This window comes from Coregonus clupeaformis, chromosome 19 (genome assembly GCF_020615455.1).
Source record: "Coregonus clupeaformis isolate EN_2021a chromosome 19, ASM2061545v1, whole genome shotgun sequence".
Lineage (NCBI taxonomy): Eukaryota > Metazoa > Chordata > Actinopteri > Salmoniformes > Salmonidae > Coregonus > Coregonus clupeaformis.
The window spans coordinates 39,202,446-39,224,441 of record NC_059210.1 but is presented as its reverse complement, the minus strand read 5'-3'; the positions used below and the strand labels follow the sequence as shown (position 1 = coordinate 39,224,441).

The 21,996-nt window shown below is 43.9% G+C and overlaps 1 protein-coding gene across 2 annotated transcripts in view; it reads right to left on the bottom strand.

Moving 5' to 3' along the window:
* Positions 1-14,149: 14,149 nt before the first annotated feature.
* The window catches only part of igf1ra (insulin-like growth factor 1a receptor), a 119,529-nt gene continuing 111,682 nt past the window's right edge, over positions 14,150-21,996 (bottom strand). For both annotated transcript variants that reach the window (XM_041837426.1, XM_041837427.1), the window contains exon 21: positions 14,150-15,536. In XM_041837426.1, coding sequence (XP_041693360.1) covers positions 15,002-15,536 — 535 coding nt within the window. In that variant the 3' untranslated portion in view covers positions 14,150-15,001. The remainder of the gene's footprint in view (positions 15,537-21,996) is intronic.

Sequence of the window (21,996 nt, the reverse complement as noted above, 5' to 3'; positions counted from 1 at the left end):
AATGTCTTGAATGCTGCTGCATAAATGATGTAATATGCCAGGGAGATCTGTATACTGTAGCTAAGAAAGTAATACTAAGTGTATGTTGTGTAGTAAGCTGTTAGTAGCCAATGTGCCTCACCCTAATAATTTGGTCTATTTTCCCCTCTTAATTTCACCTACTGTTCTGACTTGGTGGTGCACATGTAGCCTATAACCTGTTTTAGAGAAATGTAATCATCGAATATTGTAAGAGCTTTCATTATCTGCTTATATGCCCCCTTTACTTATTCTACGGTTCTGACTTGGTGTACAGGGAGAACACTGTAAGAACAGCCCATGTTCTGAATTATGTCGCTGTACATTTCAAAAGTGCTAAACAATTAGTTATATTGACTACGTCCGTCCTAGCTTGCTCATTAATGTCTTAATCGAAATTACGGATTGCCTCTTATCCGCTTGTCGACCCCTTATGACATAGTTTGTACATCTCAATTGTCATTAGAAACCACATTTGTTTAAGCAAGTCAGCCATATCAGCTATGTTTTTTTAAAAGGCAGTAAATTAGGCTGAATGAACTGTTTCGCTGCCAGACAAAGCTCTGCTGATAGCCAGGTGTATCAGTGGTAAGGTGGGGTATTTTGCAAAAATGTGGGGCTCAAAACAGGCGGGGCTCTGCCATTCATTTCGGCCATACATTTGTTGTCCCATTCCACCGTCTTCTCTTGTCTTATCTTGTTTATTTCAGTTATCAGGATTGCATTTTCATTCTCCAACTGCTTCGTTCTTGACAGGTACTGGCCCATTCTGTTGTTGAGCTCCTGTAATTGTTGTTCTTCGGCTTCAAAGCTCCTGAGTTGTAAAATGTTGTCATTTACAAATTGTACACCTTTGCTTCTTTATATTTCGATAAAGGGAAAATGTTGTACTGGTCTGATTCGCAAGTGCGTCTGTGAGCAGAGCTGTGATGCAACTGTGTGATGAGGGCTTGACTTGTCAAGTGCAGAAGGTGGGCGGGGGCTTAATTATGGGTTCTAGCGTCCGGTTATCCTGGCAGATGTCAGTGGGTTAAAAATGTCCTTACATTTTACTATGGTGGGCTACAGCTCTCCCAAGTGGAGAGACATTGACAATGCAATGGGGCGTGGTTCCAACATAGATAGTAGCCTAGATCACGCAAATCATTTTTTAAAATGAGGCTTTCAACAAACTATTATTGATTACTCTCTTTATAGACATGCATGTAATCCATAGGTAGGGATTCTAATTCCTGAATGTACAGAATGTGCGTGGGTAAAATGGAGGGGGTCAGTTGTGCATAATGGAAGAAGTCGCTGTGGTAATAACTGGTTAGTGTATTGGTTACTTTTACAAGTTTTATTTCGAAGGTACATAAGGCCAGTGGCGAACCGTCATTCAGGGCAGGTGGGGCAGAGCCCACATTCTTAGCCAAAAAAATAATGTAAAAAATAATACACTTTTTTGGGGGGGGCTTGCCTGTTTTGCATGTTATTTTGGCATTAATACGTGTCACATATCAGTTTGCAAACAATGTAAAAAAAATAACAAATTAATTGAGTTAATAAAGCCATATTCAAACATAGTCTATTTTTTGCTTTCTTGAGTAATGCAGCTCCAAAATGCAGGTGTTTCAGCCTAGCTCAGTGCTTTCTGTGGTGGTGGTGGGGCAGCCAGCAGAAAATACGGAGCGTAGGTGTTGGTAATGTTCTCTAGTTGTACCGTGATTGGCTCAGTGTTCTGTCACTCATGGACACACTACGTCACCGCCAAGTCTAAGGGTAGAGCTCGAAAATTCAAGCCCTTTGTGTGCTGCTATAGAGTTACATTAGAAGTGCCCATCCAAGAAGGCTCATGGTCATTGGCCACAGATAAAATGATGTCAAATCTTAAATCTTAAAAATTATATCTACAGTAGCTTTGATTGGACTGATCATGTCAACATCATACTTTCAAAATCTTTGTTAGCATTCATCATCATGAATCAAGTCGACAATCTACTGGCAAATCCTTTTTAATCCTTGTCCTATGAAGAGAAATAAGGAAGATAAATTATAGATAAAACGTATCGGTGCTTATCGGCCATTGGACATAAACATTACACAACAAGTTGGAAATCGCAAATTCAACAACGAGTGGTTTGGAAGGAATCAGTGACAGTGGCTAACTGCAAGCATTGCAAAGCATTCACTAGCCTACTCAGTGTCTCTTTTCCAAGTTGAAAATGATAAACATTCAACATTGGCCATGCTATCAATGAAGCATGATTTGTGCTGCGTTCAAAACAACTGTTAACTCGGAACTGCGAAAACTTGACTTCAGTGAGTTCAAGACAACTGGGAAGTCGGGAAAAAACTAGCTCCGACTGGGAAAATACGTTTTGAACGGTCATCAAACTCAGAATTGTAAATCCGGAACTCGGGCCTCTTTCTAGAGCTATGACCTGAAGATCACTGACGTCATCATGATTCGGTGTCACGAGTTGCTAAGCCAGAACCCAGAAGCAGACCAGGACAAGGTAAGTTGAAACGAAGGTGAGTGTTTATTTACAAGTTCAAGAGTGATGCTGAATAATCCAGGGAACAGAGCGGGCGGCGTTGATTAGTTGTTGGGGGTGCAGTGGTTGATCCCATCCTGGGTCGGCAGCCGCCGACCACCAGGCAGAGGTTGGATGAAGGTTCCGGACGGGTGACTGCAGATGGAACAAAACGGGGGTAAGTAAGCAACAAACCAACAAGGTGAAAAAACAACAAAACTAACGCTAGGCTCTAAGACTGATACTCTGGTAAACCTACTGTTCATGGCTAACGATCCGGCAGGGAATGGATGTTAGGCCAGAGCCTAAGAAGGGTGATGATCAGGACCAGGTGTGCAGATTGCTGATGGGATGCAGGTGCGGAAATCAAGAGAGCTCCCCGGAGCGTTCCAGAACCCTCGGGAAACTGGAGATCACGAACATAACAACTAGTCCACAGACAGGACCCGACTCAGACTGCCGGGATCGTTACAGTACCCCCCTCCGGACGAACGCCACCGGGCGGACTCCCGGAGCGCCAGGATGGAGGCGGTAGAAGTCACTGATGAGGTCAGCATCTAGGACCTGTCGCCGCGGAATCCAACTCCTCTCTTCAGGACCATACCCCTCCCAGTCCACGAGATACTGGAAACCCCGGCCCCGCCATCTGGAATCCATGATGCGACGCACCGTGTAGGCAGGACCACCTCCGATCATCCGAGGAGGAGGAGGAGGAGGCGGAGGAGGCAACAGAGGACTGAGGAAAACAGGCTTGAGGCAGGAGACATGAAAGGTGGGATGGACTCTGAGCGTCCTCGGGAGTTTGAGTCGAACTGCCACCGGATTGATCACCTTCTCCACCACAAACGGACCAATGAACTTGGTAACAACTTCCTAGACTCAGTCCGTAAAGGAAGATCCCGTGTGGCCAACCAGACCCTATCTCCGATGGTGTAGGTGGGAGCGGGGATCCGGCGACGATTCGCCTGGAGCTGATACCGGTCCGAAACTCTAAGGAGTGCTTTTCTGGCCCGATGCCAGGTCCGGTGGCAACGACGAATATGGACCTGAACAGAAGGCACTGAGAGCTCCTTCTCCTGAGAAGGGAACAAGGGAGGTTGGTAGCCATACAGGCACTGGAAGGGAGACATCCCAGTGGCAGATGTAGGGAGAGTATTGTGGGCATACTCAACCCAAGGCAACTGAGAGACCCAGGAGGTGGGGTTGGAAGAGGCCAGACAGCGTAGCGTGGATTCCATCTTCTGGTTGGCTCTCTCCGCCTGACCATTAGATTGGGGGTGAAAACCAGATGTGAGACTGACTGTAGCTCCAATGGCCAAACAGAAGGACTTCCAGACAGCAGAGGTAAACTGAGGACCACGGTCGGAAACGATATCACTGGGCAACCCGTGGACCCTGAAAACCTCCCTAACCAGGATCTCGGACGTCTCCGAGGCAGAGGGAAGCTTGGCAATAGGCACAAAGTGGGCGAACTTGCTGAATCTGTCCACGATAGTCAGAACGACCGTGTTCCCCTCAGAAGCGGGCAACCCAGTGACAAAGTCCAGGGCCAGATGCGACCATGGTCGCCGGGGAATAGGAAGGGGGTGAAGTAGTCCAGAGCTGGGCCGATTGGTACTCTTATTCTGCGCACACACTGGACAGGCAGCAACATAACCCCGAGTATCCTCGGCCATGGCAGGCCACCAAAAACGTCTGCGAAGAAACGCCATTGTCCGAGCCACGCCAGGGTGACAAGCCATCTTGCTGGCGTGGGACCATTTGAGGACAGCAGGACGAACCGACTCAGGCACAAACAACCGACCGGGTGGACCGTTACCGGGACCGGGCTGAGTCCGAAGGGCCGCCAGCACCTCCTCCTCAATCTTCCACATAACTGCTCCCACGACGCAGTTCCGGGGGAGAATTGTCTCGGTCTTGGACCCACTCTCCTCCGTCTTGGAGAACATCCGGGACAAGGCGTCCGCCTTGCCGTTCTTAGATCCAGGTCGGAACGTCAGGGAAAACTTGAATCGTCCGAAAAACAACGCCCACCTGGCCTGACGGGAGTTGAGACGTTTAGCCGATTGCACGTAAGCAAGATTCTTGTGGTCAGTCCAGACAATAAACGGTTGCTCCGCCCCCTCCAACCAGTGGCGCCACTCCTCCAAGGCAAGTTTCACCGCGAGAAGCTCCCGGTTACCCACATCGTAATTCCTCTCCGCAGGCGAAAGGCGACGAGAGTAGTAGGCGCAGGGATGGAGTTTACTGTCCGTGGAGCATCGCTGCGACAGGATGGCGCCAACTCCCACATCAGACGCGTCCACTTCAACGAACGAACTGACGGGCCGTGTCCGGTTGAGAGAGAATCGGTGCGTTGGTGAATCGCCTCTTCAAATCCAGAAACGCTCGATCCGCCTCCGGATTCCACTTGAAGGTCCTGATACTGGAAGTCAAGGCAGTTAACGGAGCGGCCACACGGCTGTAATCCCGGATGAATCTGCGGTAGAAATTCGCAAACCCCAAAAATCTCTGGAGCTGCAATCTCGTACCGGGCTGGGCCCATTCCAGAACCGCTCTAACCTTCTCCTGGTCCATCCTAATCTCTCCCCTGGAGATGATGTACCCGAGAAAGGATGTCGTGTGGGCGTGAAACTCGCACTTCTCGGCCTTCACGAACAGGCGATTCTCCAACAATCGCTGCAGAACCTGCCGGACATGCTGGACGTGGTCGGAAGGTTCCTTCGAGAAGATCAGAATGTCATCCAGGTAAACAAACACAAAGAGACCGATCATATCTCTCAGGACGTCGTTCACCATACTCTGGAATACCGCTGGAGCATTGGTCAGTCCAAACGGCATCACCTGATACTCGAAGTGACCCATCGGTGTATTGAAACCCGTCAACCACTCGTCCCCCTCTCTGATCCGGACCATGTGATACGCATTGCGTAGGGTCTAGCTTGGTGAACACCGTAGCACCCTGTAAGGAGTCGAAGGCAGAACTCATCAAGGGCAGGGGATACTTGTTCTTGACCGTGATGTCATTCAACCCCCGATAATCAATACACGGTCGAAGAGAGCCATCCTTCTTACCCACAAAGAAGAATCCTGCCCCCAGGGGTGATGACGAGGGACGAACGAGACCAGCAGCTAGGGACTCCTTGATGTAGGTCTCCAAAGCCTCACGTTCAGGTCGGGAGATACTGTATAACCTTCCCTTGGGGTAGACAGCTCCAGGGAACAGGTTGATGGCACAATCATATGGTCGGTGGGGAGGGAGTGACAGAGCCTTCTGCTTACTGAAAACTTCCCCCAAATCGTGATATGTCTCGGGAACCAGGGACAAATCTGGGGGTTTAGCCTCAATCACCTGACTGGGAACCGAATGGGGGCAGGCAGTCTTGAGACAGTTAGCATGACAATCAAGGCTCCAACTCGTTACCTTGCCCGTCACCCAATCGAACGTGGGATTGTGTTCCTTCAGCCAGGGGTATCCAAGGACCAGAGGAACCTGGGAAGACGGCAGAATGAAGAATGAAATCATCTCAGAATGATTCCCCGACAACCGCATCTTAACCGGTTCAGTCCTCATCGTGATACGTGCCAGACTACTGCCGTCCAGAGTGGTAGCTTCAATGGCTTCCGGCAATTGCTCCTTGGAAAGCCCCAGCTGTTCCACCAACTCGGCATCTAGAAAGCTTCCACCGGCACCTGAATCGATAAAAGCGTTAATCGCTAAGCTCTGATTCCTGTTCATAAGGGTAGCCGGGAAACGGGGTCTGACAGAGGTATTGAGAGGTCGAAACTGGCTCGCTAAAAGTCCTCCCAACTTTAGCGAGCCGCGCAGTTTGACGACCCGACTGGAACCTGAGAAGCTGATCGGTTGGACGGAGCCCATTGCTTCTCCCTCCTTCGCTCTCGGACTCGATTATCCACCCGAATAGACAAGGCTACCAAGCTGTCCAGGTCACTAGACTCCGGATAGGAGATCAACTCATCCTTGAGCTGCTCCGACAGACCCTGGTAAAAGGCCGCTTGCAGAGCCTCCTCATTCCACCCACTCTCCACAGCCAACGTCTTGAACTCGATCACGAAGTCGGCCACGCTGCGAGTTCCTTGGCGAAGCGAAAACAGGCGCCTAGCTGCGTCCCTCCCTCGGACGGAATGGTCGAAGAGCTTCCTCATCTCGGCCGTGAACCCCTGGTATGAAGCCATGCAGGGATCCTGTCGTTCCCAAACGGCTGAAGCCCACTCCAGCGCTCGACCACGCAGCAACTCAATCACAAAGGCTATCCTAGCCTTGTCTGTGGCATAAGAGTAGGGCTGTAGATCGAACACTAATCCACACTGCATAAGGAAGGAACGGCATCTTCCCAGCTCCCCCTCATATTTATCCGGTGTCGGAACCTTGGGCTCACGGAAGGACACAGCTTCAGAAGCGGCAGGCGAGATGGGTGAAACCGGTAGTGGATCTTCCACCGGACACTTGCGTTGGTTCTGGACCTCCGTCAGACCGGTAGAAAGGTTCCGAACTGACAACGCGATCTCCTGTAGTACCGTGCTATGATGGCCCAACATCTTCTCCTGCTGGGTAATGGCATGGCGAACAGAGTCCAGGTCCGCTGGGTTCATACTGGCCGGATCGTTCTGTCACGAGTTGCTAAGCCAGAACCCAGAAGCAGACCAGGACAAGGTAAGTTGAAACGAAGGTGAGTGTTTATTTACAAGTTCAAGAGTGATGCTGAATAATCCAGGGAACAGAGCGGGCGGCGTTGATTAGTTGTTGGGGGTGCAGTGGTTGATCCCATCCTGGGTCGGCAGCCGCCACCACCAGGCAGAGGTTGGATGAAGGTTCCGGACGGGTGACTGCAGATGGAACAAAACGGGGGTGAGTAAGCAACAAACCAACAAGGTGAAAAAAACAACAAAACTAACGCTAGGCTCTAAGACTGATACTCTGGTAAACCTACTGTTCATGGCTAACGATCCGGCAGGGAATGGATGTTAGGCCAGAGCCTAAGAAGGGTGATGATCAGGACCAGGTGTGCAGATTGCTGATGGGATGCAGGTGCGGAAATCAAGAGAGCTCCCCGGAGCGTTCCAGAACCCTCGGGAAACTGGAGATCACGAACATAACAACTAGTCCACAGACAGGACCCGACTCAGACTGCCGGGATCGTTACATTCGGCCCTGAATGACGGGTCGCCACTGGAGCTGCCTACCCATGACTGTGTTTGTTAGTGACAGAGACATGGTTGTTGCATTAATAAATGTTCAGTCCTGTAGACTTCACCAAAAAGTAAACCTTTCATTATCATACATTATATAAGGCATTTCATTGTGGCCTAGTTTTCCCCCAACATTGTGGTCTGAAAATTCTGGCTCATATCAGACCTGCGAGTCACAATATGCTGGATGTGAAGTAATTTGTCATTCCTATTGGAATCCAGCCATATGGAGGATATTCAACAATTGGAACTTTTCATCACCCACAATCTACATTCAGAATGACTGCTATGATGAAGAACTTGCAAAAGAAGACTACCTAAACCATTTAAATTGGAACAACCATCTCAGTAACAGGTGCAATAAGTCCAACCACTTACAGATTGGATTAGTTTAGAAAAATGTAAGTTATTTATCTTAAATCAATGAATCAATCAATGTGCATGCAGAACCATAGATATTAAAACATACTATTATAAAAATCAACCTGCTACAAAGCATGCTGGGAAATATGATGAGGCCCCTCCCACATATAAATTAACTCAACATAGTCAAGTGACAACAACACCACGCGATGTTGATTCCACTGTGATTCAAATATCACTTCATTTATTCACTGCAGGTGGCGTCAATTTCAATCCCACTGGTGTTAACCCCACTAGACTCAACACTCAGAAATAACACTCACAACACTTGTAACCTCAACACAGAGATTTTAATACCCACAAATTTGCTGTGTAGGTAATATAACATGTCGGGTATCTCAATTGAATGTGTAATTTACAATTATTGTATATATGTCATATACCCTGCATTCCCCCAGAGTTTGAAGGTTGGACTGGGAAAGGACATACATGTCTACATTAAAGAGGTACCAGTGAGCTACACCAAAGCCCAGCAGGTCATAGCTGGCATGTGGGAAACTGTTCACCCAAAGGAGGTAAATATGCTTACCATTGGGAGGGGTTGGGACAAGAGTGCAAACCTGAACAATCATATAACTTTTCAAAAATGTTTTGCTTGCTTCCAGGTTTGCCATACATCTTGGTATAGCCCTGGGTTCCAGGGGCATCTCTCTTGCGCAGACAGGGAAGAACAATGGTTACAGCGATAGAGATGTGTGTGGGCTTCTGTTCTGTCAACCATTGCTACATTGAAGGAGGACTAGATAGACTGGACTCCATCATAGACATGAAGTCCCTCTCCAAGGATGGGTCTGGATGTCATCTACTCAAGGGATGCAGGGAGGTAGAGATCTATATATCTCAGATATATTGTATATTAATAGAAAAGACATGCCAACTGTCTTCAAGACTCCCGAAGACCCAGTCATGGCGAGCACAGGAGATGACCTGGGAACTGTGTGGTAGATTATGCCCCCCTTTTTGTTACTATTCATACTGTTCCATGTGTTGTAAACAGAATGTAATTCTTCTAAATATACAATTATGGTATACAGTCAGGTATGTTGAGATGTGGATAATTTATCATTCATAAGCAATCAGTCATCACAACAAGTCATCTTTCTCATTCACTTTTTTATTCAAAATTTAAGAAAAAAAGAAAATACAAGAAATTCTCAGAGATATACATTAAGAGAATGGCATGTCAAAAATACACCAGCTCAACTATACGCGTGAAAAAAACAGGAGGCCTCAGATACAGAACTTGCAAGAAGACAGTCTAGCCAAGCTGTTTAACCAAATATATTTGCCAATCATTGAAATGATTTTGTGAAAGTAAAGAAAACACAAGCTAAGTAAAATCTTCTCAGTAGATCAAGGTCCATTTTGAAGTTGTCGGAATGCCAAGCAGAACAACAGTGCCTGAAAAATTATACTGATAAACCTCAAGCTCATTATTGCGATTTGATTGCACTGATGCATCTCCTATAAACCTGAGGTTTACATATAAAACATTCAGAAGAAAATACATTTAAATTAATATGAATGAGAATTGAAATGCAACCTTTTCAGTCAATTTGATCTCCATTTATCTCCATGCAAACTGGCAATGCAAAAAGCAACTATTTATCTACTGTAAACAACTCTTCTTAAAACTCTAGTTATGTTATTTACTCTCTGCCATGACTACCCGTAATCTACTGGACATGCCTGTACTATTTATGTCCATGTGTTTGGTTGAGTTGTGGGTATAATAGGTCTGTAACCTTCTGATAACTAAGCAACCCTGGCAACATTCCATGAAAACAGATATTCACTTCACAACAGGACAACCCTTTAGCCCATTTTGATAACTGAAAAAAAGAAGAAATAAATGTCACAGATCTCTATCTTTTATCATTACAGACATCAACACTTGAAACACTAAATCTAATTATGAAACACTCCCATCCATTATACTGTACTCAACAACAGAAGCACAAGGCCCTTGTTAAAGCTAGAATCCTTAGTTGCTACATACAATTTTGGACTTATGAATTATTTATATATACCCATTGATTCTTGAAGAATATAACTTATAAATACCTCATGAGCTTAATTCCACTGTCGTACCCCATCAGAACCTTTTTTTGCTCCAATGTTTGTAAACAACTTAAATGTAAACAAACACTGTATAGCCTCAAAATATGGTTAAAACATCCATTTTGATATCATGGATGGTCAGTCCTTGCATCCATAGCTCTGTCTATATATTTGAGAGTGGTAACATTTCTCCAGGCCCATCCCTCAGCTTTTTACCAAAAAAGAGTCGGGGTATCTGCTTTATTGTTTCAACTAACGATTCTGGCATTAAAAGGGTGACCTGGATTCTTTCTTTAAAATCTGGTAGCATATATACAGTATAAAGCCATTTGTTTCTGGCAATGTGCCATTCATCCAACCAAGTCTCTTTTGCTGCACTCATTTCCCCCCAATGGATTTCTTCCTCAAAAATAATAACTTCAGAATAAACTGTAGAACACTTTAGCCTTCCGGGTTTTGTTGAACTGTGAAGCAAAAACCTTTCTCCATCCCGCTACCAAAAAAAAAGTATTGTTCCGTAACTAATATAAACTCAGAATCTTGCTAATGTGCCCTCAGCTCCACTTGTTTTTTGCTCTACAAAATCGGAGCTTCCCCTTTCAATGACCCTTAATCTATTGAAAAAGGCCTTTAATGAGAATTTGAGGTCTAAATCCAACCCTGCCATCTCAACCAAACTTCCATTGATATTGGCACAGTCTTTAGACCCACAGATTGAGACAGACTTTGAAGCAGTGTTATTATCAGCAGCAGTAGAATAGAGAAAGAAGAGGGTGCAGTCTTATGAATAATCACAATGAGGATGATGATGATGATTAATAAGTTTATGATGAAGGGACAGTAGCAAAATCTGATAAGTCTATTCCAAGCCAATTGGAATGGTTTAAAAAATCTTAACAGGATACAAAAAAGACAACTACAATATTTGAATGAGGGAGCTTTGTAGGTGTTATTTAGAAAAGCTAGTTGTTAGGGGCAGGTGGATAGGATGGAGAGATTAGATGATGAAGGAGTACAGAGGAAACAACAGTGTCCTGTCTGACATATGCATGAGGAGGTGGAGCAGCAGTAGACGGCTGTAGATGTTTTTTATACAGTTGGTCTGCTTTGAGACATCCCTCCCAGGACAGAGTATGTGGTGTCCTAACCATTTGCCTTCATGTAACATAATTACTCCATATTGACCTAGTGTCTCTCTAATGCTGGTGATTCTACACTCAACTGCTCCCAGCAACATAAGCGACAAAGCTCTATTTGTAGTTGTAACACTAACTTTGAGAACATGTGGAGCTGTTGAGTCTAGGAGTATGTGAGTATGCTGTCTTCACTAGGAGTATTTCAAAGAAATAAGTGCCGTCATTTATACTTCAGGGGAAATCCTTACTTTACATCCCCGTACATAGGATATTATCAATGACCATTTTTACATGAAGAAACATTTAAGCTGAAACCAGAAGCCAGTGTTGGCAAACATTCTATAGGAGTTGTTTCAATGTCAGTAGTGGTTTAGTTGTCCAGAATTCAGGCTAAAGCCAAACATCCTCTGATCTACCTGGTTTCCCAATATACATTACATTGCAAAATGTCTTAAATGGTCAAAAATGATAAATGCAATGTTCCCATGTTTCTTTATCTCCATGTTGCTTAACTGCAATGTATTGATTTGCTTTAAATTTACCTAAATACATGATACAATAGAAAATAAAGAAGAGACCATTCAGCTTCACCCTTCTTACCAGCTGTATGATCGGATGATTTCTAGTTGTGAAATAATTTGCAGAGGAGTGGAGATGGGATGTCTGAGGTGGCTGTGTCCTGCTCTCTACCAATGCATACTGTACTGTGACCTCTTGTAGCCTACTCCAAACGCTTCCCATCACAATAGTCATTTGATGTTGTTCTAAGTTAGCATCATTAGGTAACCAGGTTAGCATGTTAGTGCTCGAACCAAGAGGGTGGGAATAGAGCCATTTCCTGTGCAATACATGCCAGACAACCTCTTTTATTAACTCAAACCCATAACATAGCCTGTACCACATACATTACATTCCTCATACTTTTAACTACAAACATACTTTGTTTTCCATTTAAAATCTTTGGACCAACAGAAAATGTAGTTGATACAGAACTCTTTAAGCATGGGACCAGATAGAATTACAACCACCCTAGAGCTATTCCCTTCTCCACTCCAACCAGGGTTTGTGTGTTGTGTGTATTGATAGTAATGTTATAACCTTATACAGGCTAATGAGAAAAGGAGAGATGTACTTTTCTTTTCATACACATATTTAAAAAGAGTGAGGTAGATATATACTTGAAGGGAAAAAATGAAAAAAGTCCCCCAGCCATGACACCAAAGAAAATACATATAAAAAAATCCAACTTTATACTTAATCAAGGGGCATTTATACAGTGATTTAAACTGATATCACAAAATGAAAATAAAAAAATAAATAACAATCCTACAGAGAATAACTTCAAAGAAGGAAACTTTTTCAAAAGATGAGGAGAAATCCTTCAAAAACACTTTTCATACTGACACCCCCAGTAAGACCTATTCCATTCATGACATTGAAATGTGACCACTTCCCTGGACTTTAACCCATCCTTATTTGGTTTACAGATGCCATGTTTAAGGAGACAAACAATAGAAACTGTTTTCACTTTGATCATAAGAGAATGAGTATGACAACACAAATGAAATTAATGATGAAGGAGAATAAGCAGTAATGCTGCACTTGAAAGCTAAGACACAAAAAGAGAACTTAGATTATGGATGAGCTTTCTTTGAGAGGATGGCGAGTGGTTGGGATAATTAAGGCAAACGAGACAACCCAATGAGCCCTATAAATTGAGAGGCAGGAAAATGGATGGGTTAAAACACCAGATCCAGTAGAAAAAATAAGATCCTGTTTAACTAATCCTGACTTCAAAAGGAGGCACTGGGGGAGGCAGGTATACTGCACATTTCAGTGTGGGGCCGGAGGGGAGGGGAGAGGGCACTATTGGACTCAACAGAGAGGTGAAACAAGCAGAGGACAGTAATGAGAATGTATGGAGAAAGCAAAACTTTTACTTCGACCTGAGATTAAGTTGCACCTAGGGGGCAATAACTAGGCACAGTACTAGACAACTGGTACAAGAAGGGTGCCAAACGTACACACTCACACACGGAGCTGTGTCCATTCGAACTAATAATAATAATAATAATAATAATGATAATTATATAGAAATCTACAAAAAAGAATGCAAAGGAAAACATGTTCATAAAAAATTAAAGGCAATGGACAATATGTTATGATACAGACAACCTGTTCTGGGGTAAAGAAGAGAGAAAGGTCATTTTTTTTAAATATTTTTTGCTAGAAGAAGTATGAAGCATAAGAAATGGACTGTAGTGGAGATCATAAAATATTAAACCTGAAGGATTTCTTTATATATATAACATCCAAAAAAGAAAAAGAATAAAATAGCAGCTTTATTATGTACAGACATAGAGGAGAACATCTGAACCGTATAAAAGTTATAAAAGTGACAAACCAATGATGTGTGTGAAAATGATCCTAAGGTCTAACATACAACTGTAAGACCTTTATATAAATGTTTGAATTGTACAGAGAGACTAATGACTAGTCTAAAAAATACCTGCTGTGTACAATGCCTTTAGCAGACGTATGTATGCTCACAACGTGGAGTTCTGTTAAGTCCTTTAGTTCTCCTTGTATCAGAACTGATCCAATACCTTCCACTTCAGGTTTGTCTCTGTATGTGTTGCATTTTTGGCGCCAAGTCCTTTTACTTCAATGTCTCTGTTGGTGATGTTGGTGTTTTCATCTCTCAGATGACACATACAATAGAAGAGGACTCCAAATAAGGGCTCTGATGTGAACCAAAAACCCACAGAAAATAAAACAGGCAAATTCATTTTACAATTTGATTGTAATTGTGAAGAAAAGAAAACAAACAGCAATGTGGGAGTTTTAGGATGCTTGATTGTGTTTCTCTCCATGTCGAATCAAAGAGAGAAATGAAGAGGAAGAGGGAGAAAATTGCTAACTTTGATTTGGCAAAACATATGGCAGATTCACAATAGCCCCTCCTCTATCCTATCTACCCACTCCTGAAACCATTCCCTCCTACCCCGGAATATTGACAGGAAAACCAATGAGCCTAGTCCAGAACACATCAATGTCTGAAAATGGGAGGAGAAGTATATTGATGGAAAGAAGTGTGGAAGAGGAGCTATATCTTTCTGTCAAGAGAATCATGTGTTTGTATAGAAATACACAGTCTGATATATTCACAACCTTCTCTCTGAAATCATCAAAAAGTGCTCTTCTGTTGGATCTGCTGGCAGATATGCTTAAAATAAGTTACTGTTTGTCACTTACAATACCTGTCAGTCAGGGAATATTAATAAGTCTGTATTTTTGTCTTTCTTTAAGGATTTTTAAAAAGTAACAAATACTCTACAAGAAGGAAACACCAGAGCTCCCCAGTGTTGTAGTTCGGTCTGAGCCACCATGCTCCAAACGCTTTAACAGGTTTCTGTACTGTTTCTCCGTTTCGGTATTCAATCATAAATCCTGCTAATATAACTTTTTTTTAATTAAAAGACTCCTACTGTAGTAGAGTAGTATAATGTCTGTCAGTTATTCATTCATCCATCCCTCCCATTAGAACTAAAGCGGAGGAGAAGTTAATGTTACCCTGTCTGAGAAGAGGAGGCGGAGAGGGGTGATCTGGCCAAGGGGGGAGGAGGGGGGCTCGGATCAGCAGGCTGAAGACTGGGGCAGTGGCAGCGCCCGCTCGTTCTTGCGCCCCCCGTTCATGTGAGCGTAGTTCTGCGTGTCCTCAAAGTTGGGCCGCAGCACCACCACTGGCCCGTTGGCCGATACCTGTGCTGAGTGCTTGTCCAAGGCCAGGCCTGGGGAGGCCGAGGCAGAGGCAACAGGGGCTGAGGTGGAGGGGGAGCCAGGTCCCACCAGGGTACTAGATGGGCCTTGCATTGGAGATAACTGCTGGGGAGGAGGGGGCGCTGAGCACCGTGTGGCCCCCATGGGTCCCTGGGAGGGCTGAGGGACAGCAGTGGGGGGTCTGCTGGGTGCAGGGTCCAGTGGCACGTTCTCCATGTTCTCCACCTCCATGTCCAGCTCCTCAGTGTCCGGGGGCTTGTTCTCCTCGCTGAAGAAGAAGCTCATCTCACTGAACGGAGGCTCCAGCTCCTCCTTGAGGCTGTTGATGATCTCCAGGAAGGAGGGACGCATCTTGGGGTTGTACTGCCAGCACATCCGCATCAGCTCAAACCTAAGGGTAACACACAGACAATCTCAATTATACATACACTACCCTTCAAAAGTTTGGGGTCACTTATAAATGTCCTTGTTTTCGAAAGAAAATTACTTTTTTTTGTCCATTAAAATAACATCAAATTGATCAGAAATACAGTGTAGACATTGTTAATGTTGTAAATGGGTATTGTAGCTGGAAACGGCAGATTTTGTTATGGAATATCTACATAGCCGTACAGAGGCCCTTTATCAGAAACCATCAGTCCTCTGTTCCAATGGCATGTTGTGTTTGCTAATCCAAGTTTATCATTTTAAAAGACTAATTGATCATTAGAAAACCATTTTGCAATTATGTTAGCACAGCTGAAAACTGTTGTGCTGATTAAAGAAGCAATAAAACTGGCCTTCTTGAGACTAGTTGAGTATCTGGAGCATCAGCAATTGTGGGTTCGATTACAGGCTCAAAATGGCCAGAAACAAATAACGTTCTTCTGAAACTCGTCAGTCTATTCTTGTTCTGAGAAATGAAGGCTATTCCATGCGAGAAATTGCCAAGAACTGAAGATCTCATACAACGCTGTGTACTACTCCCTTCACAGAACAGCGCAAACTGGCTCTAACCAGAATAGAAAGAGGAGTGGGAGGCCCTCCGGGATGCTGACCTTCTAGGCAGAGTTGCAAAGAAAAAGCCATATCTCAGACTGCCCATCTTAATCTTTTCTTTTTATTGGCCAGTCTGAGATATGGGTTTTTCTTTGCAACTCTGCCTAGAAGGTCAGCATCCCGGAGTCGCCTCTTCACTGTTGACGTTGAGACTGGTGTTTTGTGGGTACTATTTAATGAAGCTGCCAGTTGAGGACCTGTGAGGCGTCTGTTTCTCAAACTGTCCTCTTGCTCAGTTGTGCACCGGGGCCTCCCACTCCTCTTTCTATTCTGGTTAGAGCCAGTTTGCGCTGTTCTGTGAAGGGAGTAGTACACAGCGTTGTATGAGATCTTCAGTTTCTTGGCAATTTCTCGCATGAAATAGCCTTCATTTCTCAGAACAAGAACAGACTGACGAGTTTCAGAAGAAAGTTATTTGTTTCTGGCCATTTTGAGCCTGTAATCGAACCCACAATTGATGATGCTCCAGATACTCAACTAGTCTCAAGAAGGCCAGTTGTATTGCTTCTTTAATCAGCACAACAGTTTTCCGCTGTGCTAACATAATTGCGAAAGGGTTTTCTAATGATCAAGTAGCCTTTTAAAATGATAAACCTGGATTAGCAAACACAACGTGCCATTGGAACACGGGACTGATGGTTGCTGATAATGGGCCTCTGTACGCCTATATAGATATTACATAAAAAATCAGCCGTTTAAAGCTACAATAGCCATTTACAACATTAACAATGTCTACACTGTATTTCTGATCAATTTGATGTTATTTTAATGGACAAAAAAATTGCTTTTCTTTCGAAACAAGGACAATTCTAAGTGACCCCAAACTTTTGAATTATAGTGTATATCATAACATCTTTTCACCAGAAGGTGGCATAGTACACAAATATTATAAACCCATGAAAATGTTTCTGATACTCACTGAACCAAAGAACTTCCAGAGCTTTCTATACAAACAACCACTGCAAACTATACATAGTATCCCAGTTTGAATGTACCATCATACCATACTGTAGAATGTGTACAACTTCACTACATGTACAAAAGTATGTGGACACCTGCATCCCAAAGGTATTCGATGGGGTTGAGGTCAGGGCTCTGTGCATGCCAGTCAAGTCTTTCCACACCGATCTCGACAAACCATTTCTGTATGGACCTCGCTTTGTGCATGGGGGCATTGTCATGCTGAAACAGGAAAGGACCTTCCCCAAACTGTTGCCACAAAGTTGGAAGCACAGAATCGTCTAGAATGTCATTGTATGCTGTAGCGTTAAGATTTCCCTTCACTGGAACTAAGGGGCCTAGCCCGAACCATGAAAAACAGCCCCACAGCATTATTCCTCCTCTACCAAACTTTACAGTTGGCACTATGCATTCGGGCAGGTAACATTCTCCTGGCATCTGCCAAACCCAGATTCGTCCGTCAGACTGCCAGATGGTGAAGAGTGATTCATCACTCCAGAGAACGCGTTTCCACTGCTCCAGAGTCCAATGGCGGCAAGCTTTACACCACTCCAGCAGACACTTGGCATTGCGAATGGTGATCTTAGGCTTGTGTGCGGCTGCTAGGCCATGGAAACCCATTTCATGAAGCTCCCGACGAACAGTTCTTGTGCTGAAGTTACTTCCAGAGGCAGTTTGGAACTTGGTAGTGAGTGTTGCTACTGTGGCCTACCACTTCGCAGCTGAGCCGTTGTTGCTCCTAGACGCTTCCACTTCACAATAACAGCACTTACAGTTGAGCGGGGCAGCTCTAGCAGGGCAGAAATTTGACAAACTGACTTGTTGGAAAGGTGGCATCCTATGACGGTGCCAAGATGAAAGTCACTGAGCTCTTCAGTAACTCCATTCTACTGCCAATGTTTGTCGATGGAGATTGCATGGCTGTGTGCTCGATTTTATATACCGGTCAGCAACGGGTGTGGCTGAAATAGCCAAATCCACTAATTTGAAGGGGTGTCCACATACTTTTGTATATGTAGTGTAGACAGTAAATCATAAATGAACATACCGTGGCAGGCCAGCGACAGAACACAGAAAATGTCAAAACAACATAATAAAAGGAGAATCATTACAGTTGGGTGCTCCACCACACACCACATCTTAAATTATACACAAACAAGCTAAGAATACCTTCATAAACACCTCAGTCATCTCCCTCTATCTCACAGCAGCCACCTCTCTCTGTCTGATCGCACAACAGCCTGTACAGCTGGGTATCCTAGCCTCTCTGCACCAAATCATTCTGGGTAGTTAAGCAGACGCTTAACTTCAAACTACGTTTTAACCAGCCATGGGTTGTTTTTCAGCCTCTCAGTTAGTGAGTCTCTTAAAGTTGTCTTTCAGATGGCTAAACTAAACCCCGGCTCCAAGACCTCCCATGAAAATGGCTGTAATGCTTGGAGCTGGGCCCACGCACCAGAGTAACCTGTCTGCTTGGCGTTGGCCTGCTGCAAATTCTTCCTGGGCCATCTGTCGCTGTGTGTAACGCTCGTTGATGTGAATACGCTGCAGTAAATCCTCTCTGCTTGTCAGCACTCAGCTCCTCATCACACACAAACACATTCCAGCACCTTCTAGCAGATTTCACTCACATCATGATATGTAAACGTTGCATCGTTCACAACATTATAAATAACCATACCAATGCTAGCCAGAGTAGAGATAGAGATAGCTATAAGAGAGAGCAACCTATGCTATGAAAGACCATTAACGTAAACAGGAATCTTCAGCTGCAGGCCTGACCATTAACATGTTCCCCAATATCACCACTCAGAAAACCATCTCTTTTCATGCAGCTCCCTAACATTGGACCAAATGTGTAGTCATCCTTTACCATAGAACAGAAGTTCAGATATTTCAAAAGATGTCTATAAGCTTGCTGCCAGCCCTTAGCAAACTGTTGGAAAAAAATGTGTTTGATGAAATACAATGCAATTTCTCTGTAAACAAATTAACAACAGACTTTCAGCATGCCTATAGAGAAGGGCACTCAACATGTACTGCACTGACACAAATTACTGATGATTGGTTGAAAGAAATTGATAATAAGAAGATTGTGGGAGCTGTACTGTTAGATTTCAGTGCAGCCTTTGATATTATTGAACATAACCTGTTGTTGAAAAAACATACACTACCAGTCAAAAGTTTGGACACACCTACTCATTCAAGGGTTTTTCTTTATTTTTTTACATTGTAGAATAATAGTGAAGACATCAAAACTATGAAATAACACATATGGAATCATGTAGTAACCAAAAAAGTGTTAAACAAATCAAAATATATTTTATATTTCAGATTCTTTGCTTATTGTCACAACACAACTGATTGGCTCAAACACATTCCACAAATTAACTTTTAAGACTGCACACCTGGTAATTTAAATGCATTCCAGGTGACTACTTCATCAAGCTGGTTGAGAGAATGCCAAGAGTGTGCAAAGCTGTCATCAAGGCAAATGGTGGCTATTTGAAGAATCTCAAATATAAAATATATTTTGATTTGTTTAACACTTTTTTGGTTACTACATGATTCCATTTGTGTTATTTCATAGTTTTGATGTCTTCACTATTATTCTACAACTTAAAAAGATGAGAGAGGCCTGTAATTTTCATCATAGGTACACGTCAACTATGACAGACAAAATGAGGAAAAAAAATCCAGAAAATCACATTGTAGGATTTTTAATGAATTTATTTGCAAATTATGGTGGAAAATAAGTATTTGGTCAATAACAAAAGTTTAACAATACTTTGTTATATACCCTTTGTTGGCAATGACACAGGTCAAACGTTTTCTGTAAGTCTTCACAAGGTTTTCACACACTGTTGCTGGTATTTTGGCCCATTCCTCCATGCAGATCTCCTCTAGAGCAGTGATGTTTTGGGGCTGTTGCTGGGCAACACGGACTTTCAACTCCCTCCAAAGATTTTCTATGGGGTTGAGATCTGGAGACTGGCTAGGCCACTCCAGGACCTTGAACTGCTTCTTACGAAGCCACTCCTTCGTTGCCCGGGCGGTGTGTTTGGGATCATTGTCATGCTGAAAGACCCAGCCACGTTTCATCTTCAATGCCCTTGCTGATGGAAGGAGGTTTTCACTCAAAATCTCACGATACATGGCCCCATTCATTCTTTCCTTTACACGGATCAGTCGTCCTGGTCCCTTTGCAGAAAAACAGCCCCAAAGCATGATGTTTCCACCCCCATGCTTCACAGTAGGTATGGTGTTCTTTGGATGCAACTCAGCATTCTTTGTCCTCCAAACACGACGAGTTGAGTTTTTACCAAAAAGTTATATTTTGGTTTCATCTGACCATATGACATTCTCCCAATCCTCTTCTGGATCATCCAAATGCACTCTAGCAAACTTCAGACGGGCCTGGAGATGTATTGGCTTAAGCAGGGGGACACGTCTGGCACTGCAGGATTTGAGTCCCTGGCGGCGTAGTGTGTTACTGATGGTAGGCTTTGTTACTTTGGTCCCAGCTCTCTGCAGGTCATTCACTAGGTCCCCCCGTGTGGTTCTGGGATTTTGCTTACCGTTCTTGTGATGATTTTGACCCCACGGGGTGAGATCTTGCGTGGAGCCCCAGATCGAGGGAGATTATCAGTGGTCTTGTATGTCTTCCATTTCCTAATAATTGCTCCCACAGTTGATTTCTTTAAACCAAGCTGCTTACCTATTGCAGATTCAGTCTTCCCAGCCTGGTGCAGGTCTACAATTTTGTTTCTGGTGTCCTTTGACAGCTCTTTGGTCTTGGCCATAGTGGAGTTTGGAGTGTGACTGTTTGAGGTTGTGGACAGGTGTCTTTTATACTGATAACAAGTTCAAACAGGTGCCATTAATACAAGTAACGAGTGGAGGACAGAGGAGCCTCTTAAAGAAGAAGTTACAGGTCTGTGAGAGCCAGAAATCTTGCTTTTTTGTAGGTGACCAAATACTTATTTTCCACCATAATTTGCAAATAAATTCATTAAAAATCCTACAATGTGATTTTCTGGATTTTTTTCCCTCAATTTGTCTGTCATAGTTGACGTGTACCTATGATGAAAATTACAGGCCTCTCTCATCTTTTTAAGTGGGAGAACTTGCACAATTGGTGGCTGACTAAATACTTTTTTTTCCCCACTGTATACTGTATTCTATTCTACTGTATTTTAGTCTATGCCACTCCGACATTGCTCATCCTAATATTTATATATTTCTTAATTCCATTCTTGTACTTTTAGATTTGTGTGTACTGTTGTAAATTGTTAGATATTACTGAACTGTTGGCGCTCCTGCAATCAGGACACCACTGTGAGGCTGCCATAGAAACCTGAGGTTTGTGTCTGCATAACACTCGCCCCTCTCTGTAAGGTGAGGTTAGCCATGGAGAGTGGAGGAAAAAGGGAAGGCCTTCACATTGAGATCAGAGGCAGAGAGGAGAAACGCATGTACGCAGAAGAGCCACCTCTCTCTCTCTCTCTCTCTCTCTCTCTGATGAGCAGACACTGATCTGTTGCCTCGTACCCTCACTAATGGGGAATGAGGGAAATATTTCACACACGGGCCGTGGCATCCCTTCTATGGGCCTCGGCTTACTGCTGAGGAGGGAGCTCCCGTCTCGCCAGCTGAGCATGGGGGCCATGATGTCACTGAGCTCCATTTAAACCGTGACGTAAATGTCACCAGTCAGGCCTTCACTTAGCTCCCCACTGGCATACGGATCTCATGATATAGTATGCACATTTGGCCCCTCAACTCTAAATAGAAACAGCAGGAGCAATATTCGCAAGAGGTAAATCTTTAGATTTAGCTAGGAAACCATGACA